Here is a 12,938-nt window from a genome sequence, read left to right as displayed (position 1 = left end):
GCTAGAAGGATGCCTGGTAATTACAGGCTATATGGACTCACAGGGTAGGCTACATCTCAATAGTCTTAACGTCACATCCGCTTGTCTCCTTTGCAGTTTATTACATAACCAGGCAGGTGATAGTTCATTTCTATTATTCAGGCTCCCCCCATTATTTTCAGTTATGCAGTCAATCTCAGACCAGCAACGATGAAGGAGAGGAGATAAGAGGAAGAAGCCACTTTAGATTCTTGAGATCTTAAGTGGCCATGGTGCTGTTACAGGAAGGCCAAAGTCATCTGGGAACTTTTTTTTCAATGGTGTCTACATACGTAACGCATTCATAATCCCTACATAATGCATTCATTTCGTAAATGCTTACGTAAACATCAGCGACTGGTTTGACCCAGCAGCCCAGGCACAGAGCACAGGACCTATACAGCCCGGTATTCTGACATAACTGGTCCTTTCATTAGTAGCAGGCTGCATTGAGCCTACACTACCAGTCAAAAGTTTGGACACACCTACTCATTCAAGGGTTTTTCTTTATTTGGACTATTTTCTACATTGTAGAATGATAGTGAAGACATCAAAACTATGAAATAACACATATGGAATCATGTAGTAAGCAAAAAAGGGTTAAACAAATCAAAATGTATTTTATTTTTGAGATTCTTCAAAGTAGCCACCCTTTGCCTTGATGACAGCTTTGCACACTCTTGGCATTTTCTCAGCCCGATTCATGAGGTATTCACCTGGAATGCATTTCAATTAACAGGTGTGCCTTGTTAAGTTAATTTGTGGAATTTCTTTCCTTCTTAATGCGTTTAATCAGTGTGTTCTGACCAGGTCAGGGTGGTATACAGAAGATAGCCCTATTTGGTAAAAGACCATGTCTATATTGTGGCAAGAACAGCTCAAATAAGCAAAGAGAAATGACAGTCCATCATTACTTTAAGACATGAAGGTCAGTCAATCCGGAAAATGTCAAGAACTTTGAAAAACCATCAAGCGCTATAATGAAACTGGCTCTCACGAGGACCACCACAGGAAAGGAGAACCCAGAGTTACCTCTGCTGTAGAGGTTAAGTTCATTAACTGCACCTCCAGATTGCACCCCCACATTTTTTTTCACATAGTTCAAGTAACAGACACATCTCAACATCAACTGTTCAGAGGAGACTATGTGAATCAGACCTTCATGGTCGAATGGCTGCAAAGAAACCAATACTAAAGGACACCAATAAGGAGAAGAGACTTGTTTGGGCCAAAAAACACGAGCAATGGACATTAAACCGGTGGAAAACTGTCCAAATTAGAGATTTTGCATGAACCGCCGTGTCTTTGTAAGACGCAGAGTAGGTGAACGGGTGATCTCCGCATGTTTAGCTCCCACCGTGAAGCATGGAGGAGGAGGTGTGATGGTGTGAGGTTGCTTTGCTGGTGACACTGTCTGTGATTTATTTAGAATTCAAGGCACACTTAACCTGCATGGCTACCATGGCATTCTGCAGCGATACGCCATCCCATCTGGTTTGCACTTAGTCCCACTATCATTTGTTTTTCAACATGACAATGACCCAACACACCTCCAGGCTGTGTAAGGGCTGTTTGACCAAGAAGGAGAGTGATGGAGTGCATCAGATGACCTGGCCTCCACAATCACCCGACCTCAACCCAATTGAGATGGTTTGGGATGAGTTGGACTGCAGCCAACAAGTGCTCAGCATATGTGAAGCTGGTTGAGAGAATGCCAAGAATGTGCAAAGATGTCATCAAGGCAGAAGGTGGCTACTTTGAAGAATATAAAATATATTTAGATTTTTTAACACTTTTTTTGGTTACTACATGATTCCATATGTGTTATTTCATAGCTTTGAAGTCTTCACATCATTCTACAACATAGAAAATAGTAAAATAAAGAAAAACCCTTGAATGAGTAGGTGTGTCCAAACTTTTGACTGGTACAGTATAAAATAGATCATTGTGTGGTGAGTCAACAGGGAGATACACGTACAGACACACTAACTGCACAGTACAGACACACTAACTACACTCACAAACACACGTGGACCCGTGCTTCCATTGTGCACAGCACACACAAATAAACCATCACCTGCACAACACGTGCACACAGGCATGGAAACATAGGCCTACAGGCAAGCAGTCTTTTTCTATCTCTGTCCATACAGCCTTCCTTAATGTGATTAAGGACATTTTCTTGTGGATGAGAGAGAAAGACAGAGAGACAGAGATAAAGAGAGAGCGTTTGTGTGGGTGTGTAAATGGCCCATTTTCTTGCTTGTTTTGTGTTTGCTTGTCTTCTACTGATCCCATTGTTCCACAGTGAGAGGACAGGCATGCAGAAGTGTCCACATACATCTACAGTCCTTAATGCTTTTAGAACAGCCCCCATAGTGCCACACTGTCATCACTGGCAACATTGTTATTCAGCAGTTAAAGGGATTACGAGATGCTTGGCTTGGCTGTGTCGCTAGGTAGAAACCCATTCTTTCAGTTCATATCAAAGTAAACATTTCAAATTGAGTGGCATGTTTTATCATCTGAGTTAGATATTGAAACTATTTTCCTTCCCTACATCCTCATGCAATAGACATTAGACCTCATGCAGACCTCTAGCCCTCCCAGGTTTATGACAATTCGTTATCTCTGAAAATAAAACATCACAGATTTATACTGCAGCATATCGAGAGATTTATCACAAAGTGAAGCTCTTAATTTTCAGAGAGCCAAGCAATCGTATATACCAAGACATATGTCTAGATGAAGGAGATTTGAAGAAATTGATTATGATGACTATAGGATGTTAATGATGGTGATGATGTCATATACTCATGAACCTTAACTGCGCTTTCATACCAACTGAGTTTTAACTCTCTCTCTCTCTCTCTCTCTCTCCAGAAGGCGACTCATGGAAGATATATACATCATGAAGAAACTGCGAACAACCAAAAATGTTCATTCACTTTCTTTTAAGGGATGTGGATTATGTTCTCACTCCTCTATGCAGTTTACTCAATCAGGTCCAGGAAAACTAATCATGTGTCATAACTTCTCAACATGAGTCCAGTGGAATAAACAACGAATCCCAGACAGACATTCTCTCAGGGGCCTGTAATGCAACAGCAGCATCAGACAGGAAGGAAAGAGCAGGGTGCACAGAGAAAGTAGTGGGACCATATGTGATGTGAGTCACTGATGAATGGCGTCTGTTACCAATGACCGGATCGGAAATAGAAATAGCCAGGTTCTGGACCTCGTCAAACCTTACTGGGCCCCAGCCAGGGGTGAAGGAGAAGGGGGCCGTGACCAATGGGCCTCACCCTTGACCGCAAACATACGGATGAGGAATCCAAACAATGGTATGAGCAATGTTGAGATGTCCCTTATAATGGCCCAAATGATCATTCAGGCGCATCTTCTTTGGTTAGTCAGACATTAATATCAATCACAAAGACAATCATATTTTAGTGGGCGGTGAGACTGCTGGAGGGTAAGGTGTGTGTGTGTGTGTGTGTGTGTGTGTGTGTGTGTGTGTGTGTGTGTGTGTGTGTGTGTGTGTATCCCTGGATCCTCTGGGTGATAGCGGGATGCTGCGCAGGGGTCTACTGGCCTGGGTGTCCCGTGTGGGCGTGCTATTGGTCCTAGTGTGCTGCTCTCTATCCCTCCTCTACGTCATGACCTGCAGCCCCCACTCCGAGGACAACCTGGTGAGCCACGCCCTGCCACGCCCTGGGCTGGGGGTAGGGGCAGCAGGGGGCACAGGGGGGGCTCAGAGCGGACCCCAGGGGCGGGAGGACTACCAGGCCATGCTAGCGGAGCGTGAGGAGCAGCACAAGCTACACATGGCGAGTCTGAAGAAGCAGATCGCCCAGTTAAAAGAAGCACTGCAGGAGCGTAGTGAGCAGCTCAAAGGAGTTCAAGAGACAATGGAGCGGGTGGCAGGGAGAGGCCAGGGCAGACAGTCCCCAGGAGGAGGTGCACTCGGGGAGGGGGGCCAGGGGCCTGGGGCTGACAGGAGCCACACAGACCTCCAGGAGTTCCTTCGCAGTCAGCTGGGCCGGGCGGAGGTCCACCAGGGTACTAGACTACCCAATGAGTATGCCGTGGTGCCCTTTGAGAGCTTCACCCTGCAGAGGGTCTACCAGCTGGAGATGGGCCTGACCAGGCACCCTGAGGAGAAGCCCGTGAGGAAGGACCGGAGGGATGAGCTGAGTGAAGCGCTGGAGACAGCCCTACGGAGCCTCAACACACCCCGAGACGGAGCAAACAAGGGCCGGACCACCAAGGTCTACTCACCATCAGACTTCATAGAAGGTGAGTCACTAAGCTCCATACCAGAGCCATATGTATACAGCCATAATGATATACATACTGTGTATGTATAATTGGGGAGGATGGGCTCGTGGTAATGGCTGGAGGAGAATGAGGGGAATGGTATTAAATTGGTGCCATTCCATTTGCTCCGTTCCAGCCATTATTGTGAACCATCCTCCTCTCAGTTGCCTCCTGTGAATGGCATATATACACGGTTCTGTTCCACACTACTCTACGATAGCTTACAATAGCTACATTGTGGAGTGGCTGTTGAACTACTGGAATACTGACATGGTTTTAATAAAAATGATATGGCATAAAAACAATTAATTCACCAACTTGAACTCCAGCCGAACAAATAAATAATCAGCACATCCTCATTTCCAACTAAGAAAATCGAACGATTGTTTCTATACTGCTCAAAAAAATAAAGGGAACACTTAAACAACACATCCTAAATCTGAATGAAAGAAATAATGTTATTAAATACTTTTTCCTTTACATAGTTGAATGTGCTGACAACAAAATCACACAAAAATAATCAATGGAAATCCAATTTATCAACCCATGGAGGTCTGGATTTGGAGTCACACTCAAAATTAAAGTGGAAAACCACACTACAGGCTGATCCAACTTTGATGTAATGTCCTTAAAACAAGTCAAAATGAGGCTCAGTAGTGTGTGTGGCCTCCACGTGCCTGTATGACCTCCCTACAACACCTGGGCATGCTCCTGATGAGGTGGCGGATGGTCTCCTGAGGGATCTTCTCCCAGACCTGGACTAAAGCATCCGCCAACTCCTGGACAGTCTGTGGTTCAACGTGGCGTTGGTGGATGAAGCGAGACATGATGTCCCAGATGTGCTCAATTGGATTCAGGTCTGGGGAACGGGCGGGCCAGTCCATAGCATCAATGCATTCCTCTTGCAGGAACTGCTGACACACTCCAGCCACATGAGGTCTAGCATTGTCTTGCATTAGGAGGAACCCAGGGCCAACGGCACCAGCATATGGTCTCACAAGGGGTCTGAGGATCTCATCTCAGTACCTAATGGCAGTCAGGCTACCTCTGGCGAGCACATGGAGGGCTGTGCGGCCCCCCAAAGAAATGCCACCCCACACCATGACTGACCCACCGCCAAACCGGTCATGCTGGAGGATGTTGCAGGCAGCAGAACGTTCTCCACGGCGTCTCCAGACTCTGTCACGTCTGTCACGTGCTCAATGTGAACCTGCTTTCATCTGTGAAGAGCACAGGGCGCCAGTGGCGAATTTGCCAATCTTGGTGTTCTCTGGCAAATGCCAAACGTCCTGCACGGTGTTGGGCTGTCAGCACAACCCCCACCTGTGGACGTCGGGCCCTCATACCACCCTCATGGAGTCTGTTTCTGACCGTTTGAGCAGACACATGCACATTTGTGGCCTGCTAGAGGTCATTTTGCAGGGCTCTGGCAGTGCTTCTCCTGCTCCTCCTTGCACAAAGGCGGAGGTAGCGGTCCTGCTGCTGGGTTGTTGCCCTCCTACGGCCTCCTCCACGTCTCCTGATGTACTGGCCTGTTTCCTGGTAGCGCCTCCATGCTCTGGGCACTACGCTGACAGACACAGCAAACATTCTTGCCACAGCTCGCATTGATGTGCCATCCTGGATGAGCTGCACTACCTGAGCCACTTGTGTGGGTTGTAGACTCCGTCTCATGCTACCACTAGAGTGAAAGCACCGCCAGCATTCAAAAGTAACCAAAACATCAACCAGGAAGCATAGGAACTGAGAAGTGGTCTGTGGTCCCCACCTGCAGAACCACTCTTTTATTGGGGGTGTCTTGCTAATTGCCTATAATTTCCATCTGTTGTCTATTCCATTTGCACAACAGCATGTGAAATTTATAGTCAATCAGTGTTGTTTCCTAAGTGGACAGTTTGATTTCACAGAAGTGTGATTGACTTGGAGTTACATTGTGTTGTTTAAGTGTTCCCTTTATTTTTTTGAGCAGTGTATATTTTCTCCAGTAAACTACATCCATAACAAACATGTTTGTGTGTTCCTTCTTGTTTTTTTGTTTTTTTGCTTTGCTGTGTGATAGCCATAATAGAGGTGCTGAAGAGCCACAGCCAGGATATCCAGCTAGTCTAGCATGATTTGGAGTAGGAAATGAGCACAGCTGCTTTCCATTCAGTGTGTAGCATCTCTACAAGCTCAGAGAGAGGGGCCGCTTCCTCTGAAAGGTCAACATCTTTACTGGGGCCATGTCTGACTAATTCCTAAGTGTACCTGGGAGAGGGAAAGTGTTTGTGTGTGTGTATGCCTGCCTTTGCGTGTGGTGTCTATCTGTGTCTGTCTGTGTGTGTCGACATACTGAAAACACATAATTGTTTATATACCTCTACCTCTCCCTTGAAATACTTGTTCAGGTATCGGCTCTTAAACATACTCATAAGGAATTAAGAGTTTCTTTCCAAAAGGTGATATAGAATAATAGTGAAGACATCACAACTATGAAATAATACATAAGGAATCATTGTAGTAACCAAAAATGTGTTAAACAAATCAAAATGTATTTTAGTTTCTTCAAAGTAGCCACCCTTTGCCATGATGACAGCTTTGCACACTCTTGGCATTCTCTCAACCAGCTTCATGAGTTATTCACCTGGAATTAATTTCAATCAAGTGTGCCTGGTTAAAAGTTAATTTGTGGAATTTCTTTCCTTCATAATCCGTTTGAGCCAATCAGTTGTGTTGTGAAAGGGTGGTATACAGAAGATAGCCCTATTTGGTAAAATACCAAATCCATATTATGGCAAGAACAGCTAAAATAAGCAAGAACTTTGAAAGTTTCTTCAAGTGCAGTCGCAAAAACCATCAAGCGCAATGATGAAACTGGCTCTCATGAGGACCGCCACAGGAAAGGAAGAACCAGAGTTACATCTGCTGAAGAGTTCATTAGAGTTAACTGCATGTCAGAAATTGCAGCCCAAATAAATGCTTCCCAGAGTTCAAATAACAGACACATCTCAACATCAACTGTTCAGAGGAGACTGCGTGAACCAGGCCTTCATAGTCTAATTGCTGCAAAGAAACCACTAAAGGACACCAATAAGAAGAGACTTGCTTGGGCCAAGAAACACAAGCAATGGACATTAGACCGGTGGAAATCTGTCCTTTGGTCTGATGAGTCCAAATTTCAGATTTTTGGTTCCAACCACTGTGTCTTTGTGAGACGCAGAGTAGGTGAACGGGTGATCTCCACATGTGTAGTTCCCACCGTGAAGCATGGAGGAGGAGGTGTGATAGTGTGGGGTTGCTTTGCTGGTGACACTGCCAGTGATTTATTTAGAATTCACGGCATACTTAACCAGCATGGCTACCACAGCATTTTGCAGCGATACGCCATCCCATCTGGTTTGCACTTAGTCCCACTATCATTTGTTTTTCAACATGACAATGAGCCAACACACCTTCAGGCTGTGTAAGGTCTATTTGACCAAGAAGGAGAGTGATGGAGTGCTGAATCAGATGACCTGGCCTCCACAATCACCTGACCTCAACCCAATTGAAATGGTTTGGGATAAGTTGGTCCACAGAGTGAAGGAAATGCAGCCAACAAGTGCTCAGCATATGTGGGAACTCCTTCAAGACGGTTGGTAAAGCATTCCAGGTGAAGCTGGTTGAGAAAATGCCAAGAGTGTGCAAAGCTGTCATCAAGGCAAAGGGTGGCTACTTTGAAGAATCTAAAATCCCAAATATATTTTTGGGTTACTACATAATTCCCAATGTGGGAATCAAACCGCTCAAACACGAGACGTAGGTGGCAGGATCTACAGTCAATCACAGATTACAAAAAGAACACTAGCCCCGTCGTGGACATCGACGTCTTGCTCCCAGACAAGCTAAACAACTTCTTTGCTTGCTTTGAGAACAATACAGTGCCATTGACACGGCCCGCTACCAAAACCTGTGTGCTCTCCTTCTCCGTGGCCAACATGAGTAAAACATTTAAACGTGTTAACCCTCGCAAGGCTGCCGGCCCAGACGGCAACCCTAGCCGCGTCCTCAGAGCATGCGCAGACCAGCTGGCTGGTGTGTTTACGAACATATTCAATCAATCCCTATCCCAGTCTGTTCTCCCCACATGCTTCAAGATGGCCACCATTGTTCCTGTTCCCAAGAAAGCTAAGGTAACTGAACTAAATGACTATAGCCCCATTGCACTCACTTCTGTCATCATGAAGTGCTTTGAGAGACTTGTCAAGGATCATATCACCTCCACCCTACCTGATACCCTAGACCCACTCCAATTTCCTTATCGCCCCAATATGTCCACTGACGATGCAATAGCCATCACACTACACACTGCCCTATCCCATCTGGACAAGAGGAATACCTATGTAAGAATGCTGTTCATTGACTACTGCTCAGCATTTAACACCATAGTACCCTCCAAATTCGTCATTAAGCTCGAGACCCTGGGTCTCGACCCCGCCCTGTGCAACTGGGTCCTGGACTTTCTGATGGGCCGCCCCCAGGTGGTGAAGGTAGGAAACAACATCTCCCCACTGATTCTCAACACTGGGGCCCCACAAGGGTGTGTTCTCAGCCCTCTCCTGTACTCCCTGTTCACCATGTCTGCGAGGCCATGCACACTTCCAACTCAATCATCAAGTTTGCAGATGACACTACAGTGGTAGGCTTGATTACCAACAACGATGAGACGGCCTACAGGGAGGAGGTGAGGGCCCTCGGAGGGTGGTGTCAGGAAAATAACCTCTCACTCAACGTCAATAAAACAACGGAGATGATCGTGAACTTCAGGAAACAGCAGAGGGAGCACACACTTTCCAAATGCCTGAAGGTACCACATTCATCAGAACTGAAAAAGTGTGTGCGAGTAAGGAGGCCTACAAACCTGACTCAGTTACACCAGCTCTGTCAGGAGGAATGGGCCAAAATTCACCCAACTTATTGTGGGAATCTTGTGGAAGGCTACCCAAAACGTTTGATCCAAGATAAACAATTTAAAGGCAATGCTACCAAATACTAATTGAGTGTATGTAAACGTCTGACCCACTGGGAATGTGATGAAAGAAATAAAAGCTGAAATAAATAATTCTCTCTACTTTTCTATGACATTTCACATTCTTATAATAAAGTGGTGATCCTAGCTGACCTAAGACAGGGAATTTTGACTAGGATTAAATGTCAGGAACTGTGAAACACTGAGTTTAAATGTATTTGGCTAAGGTGTATGTAAACTTCCGACTTCAACGGTATGTACTGTTCCATACCATCTACTGCAACTTGCCTATGCCGCACGGCCATCACTCATCCATATATTTATATGTACATATTCTTATTCATCCCTTTACATTTGTGTGTATAAGGTAGTTGTTGTGAATTTGTTAGATTACTTGTTAGATATTACTGCATTGTCGGAACTAGAAGCACAAGCATTTCACTACACTTCTATTAACATCTGCTGTAACATCAATATTTAAAAATAAAATGACTCGATACAGTAATATGAGATCTGTATGTAAAACATTTATATTTGACATTTCCGTCATTTAGCAGATGCTCTTATCCAGAGTGACTTACAGTTAGTGCATTCATCGTTAGATAGGTAGTGGAGACAACCACATATCACAGTCAAATATAGAGTATACGAACATTCTAATCCAGCTAAACAATGGATATATAGCGTTTTGCAAAAAAAACTACATTTTTAATACACACCTAAAATCTATGAATTAAAAATCTGAGAACAGTAATATTTTACACACATGAAGGTACCCATAAGCAATCATTTCTGGTGAAAAAAACATGTGAAACATTGGTAGATAGCCAATTTGTTCCTGAGTAATCCAAGGAGTACTCTGTAGTTGGACGTGGCTGTGTAGCAAGTAGCAAACAACAACCATTGTTCAACAACAAAAATGAAAGCGGCCGTGTAGGCTAGTTAATGAACTGTCTTTATATTAGCAATGAAGTTCTCCTTGCCCGTCCTTTTAAATGAGTTGTACCAGTGGACAAGTACCTTTTCATTCATTCGGACAACTTGAAGCTTGTTGAGATGCTGACGATTACAAAGGGAGCATTAGAGCCCTGCCAATTCTCAGTTAGCGAGCTGCGACTGAACACAAGTACTGGACACTACCCATTGGCTGTACTGAATGGTGTTTTTCAGGAGCTGCCCTGGGTGGGTTTGCTCAGCTGTCGTACAGAAAGAATGAGAGTGGGCAACGAGACAACAAGGAATAAGAGGGACAGAGTAGAAGGGGAGAGAGAGCGAAGGAAACGAGAGGGAGAGACAAAATAGAAAAAAATTATAAAGCAAAAGAAAGGGTTTGGGTGGAAATAGTGGTACAGACGTAGGATCTTAATTTGAGCCAGTTTGCTACAGCAGGAAAATAATCATGCAGCAAGAGGAAATGTGAATTATTATTGCTGCTTTTAGAGAGGCAGCCCAATTCTAATCTTTTTTTCAATAATTGGTCTTTAGACCATTCAAATCAGCTCTGAAAAAGATCTGATGTGAACATTTTTTATATTTTTATTTAATTAGGCAAGTCACTTAAGAACAAATTCTTATTTACAATGATTGCCTACTGGGGAACAGTGGGTTAACTGTCTTGTTCAGGGGCAGAACGACAGCTCGGGGATTTGATCCAGCAACCTTTCGGTTACTGGCCCTTACGCACTACCCACTAGGCTACCTGCCACCCCTAAAAGAGCTGATGTGATTGGTCAAAATGAGTGGAAAAAATATCAGAATTGGGCTGCCTGTGGATTACAGTTAATGGACATTTTCATAGGGGTTGATACATTTTTCTAAGGAAAAACCAAGTCTGAAATGGCAAAGTGGAAATTACGAACTTCAGAAGCCTTTTTAAACCTCAAATACATGACTAGTTTTAAATGTCCTGCATTGCAGTAATGTTATCCTGCAACAGGGTGATCAAATGAATATCCTACATCTGTATGCTATGTGAATGTGAAAAACATGTTTATGTGGTACATGGAGGCTGGGCTGAGGAGCCACAGCCCACCCCGTCCCCAGATTTAAGAGAAGATGGCTCTTATCACAGGAAGTTAGTCTTACCACTATCGGGCTGGGGATCACAAGCTATTCCGTTTGGCTTTTGCAGCTTCCTGTGTTTCTATCGGTGTAGTTTGAGCGGGAGAGTAAGTAGCCTGCAGTATGAGGATTTTGATAATGTACTAGATTCTACTGCATTGTTGCGTGACTTAAAATATCCTGTTTATTCTTGAAGTAATCGAAAGTAGAATGTTTTGAAATGGGAATAAAGTACAAGCATTTTCTGTAGAGAATTCAAATAATTATTTCGGACAGAATTTAGCTTTCATGATGACAAACCTCACACTCTTGCTGTATTTTTTTTCAGTCCAGTCATGTCATCTTTGGAACCAGAGGTTTTGACTGACAGTGCACAGCTGTGAAGGGGGGACTGAGTAAACTGTATTGTTGTTGAGTGATATGTCTGGGTATTAACTACTGTGAGGCGTTGTAAATCCAGTGTGAGTATGATCTCTATGCATGACCAGTCTCCTTCAGCTGTCAGAGTGGCAGATGGCCCAGGGCCCCAGCCAAGTCCATCTAGGAGCAGAGGGGAGAGGCAGGGGATTTTTACAGTGGCCTGAAATGCCCTGTCCATCTCTCTCTGGGAATAAAATGCCCTGTCATAATGCCCTGTCTGTCTCTCTCTCTCTGTCAGTTGCTGTCTCTCTCTCGATTCAATTTCAATGCCAATTTAAGGGGCTTTATTGGCATGGGAAACATATGTTTACCAAAGCAAGTGAAATAGATACTAAACAAAAGTGAAATAAACAATATTTTTTTTTAACATTACACTCACAAAAGTTCCAAAAAGAATAAAGACATTTCAAATGTCATATTATGTCTATATACTGATGGGTTCTGACTTCTAAACTTGAAATATGGAAGGGAGAGAGAGCGGGGAATGCAGAACATGTAATTGTTAGACATCAGGTATCCTATGGAAAGGAGAAGGGGGCCACAGTCTGGTAAAAGTCAACAGGTCAGCCGTCGGTTGGGGGAGGAGTGAGGAATTTGGGCCGAGGTCAGGTCAGATGAAGTGAGAAAGAGCATGCATCACTAACGTCCTGTCTAGCAACCGAGATGTATCGGCTATCCAGATGTGTAAGGAGGAGACTCAGCATAGGAGGCAGGTATAAAAACTAGCTTTTCATAGTTGTCCTTCACTTTTTACCCTGTTATTTAGAACCTAACAATACAGTGTTGTGATATGCAAATAGTTCAAGCAAAAATGGGAAAATAAATAAACAAAAATATAGGTCGTATTTACAATAGTGTTTGTTCTTCACTGGTTGCCATTTTCCTGTGGCAACAGGTCACAAATCTTGCTGCTGTGATGTCATGCTGTGGTATTTCACCCAGTAGATATGGGACTTTATCAAAATTGGATTTGTTTTCGAATTCTTTGTGGGTCTGTGTAATCTGAGGGAAATATGTGTCTCTAATATGGTCATACATTTGGCAGGAGGTTAAGAAGTGCAGCTCAGTTTCCACCTCATTTTGTGGGCAGTGTGAACATAGCCTGTCTTCTCCTGAGAGCCAGGTCTGCCTT

General features: G+C 44.1%; 1 protein-coding gene across 1 annotated transcript in view; it reads left to right on the top strand.

Moving 5' to 3' along the window:
- LOC106561858 (chondroitin sulfate N-acetylgalactosaminyltransferase 1) overlaps nucleotides 1-12,938 on the top strand; it is a 37,963-nt gene that overhangs the window by 11,409 nt on the left and 13,616 nt on the right. Inside the window, exons 2-3 of the mRNA XM_014126129.3 lie at nucleotides 2,902-3,362; nucleotides 3,587-4,317. Of these exons, the coding sequence (XP_013981604.1) occupies nucleotides 3,313-3,362; nucleotides 3,587-4,317 (781 nt within the window). The 5' untranslated portion in view covers nucleotides 2,902-3,312. The remainder of the gene's footprint in view (nucleotides 1-2,901; nucleotides 3,363-3,586; nucleotides 4,318-12,938) is intronic.

This window comes from Salmo salar, chromosome 01, assembly GCF_965601325.2.
Source record: "Salmo salar chromosome 01, fSalSal1, whole genome shotgun sequence".
NCBI classification, from domain to species: Eukaryota; Metazoa; Chordata; class Actinopteri; order Salmoniformes; family Salmonidae; genus Salmo; species Salmo salar.
Note: the sequence above shows the minus strand (reverse complement) of the source record. Positions and strands in the feature narration are given on the sequence as shown.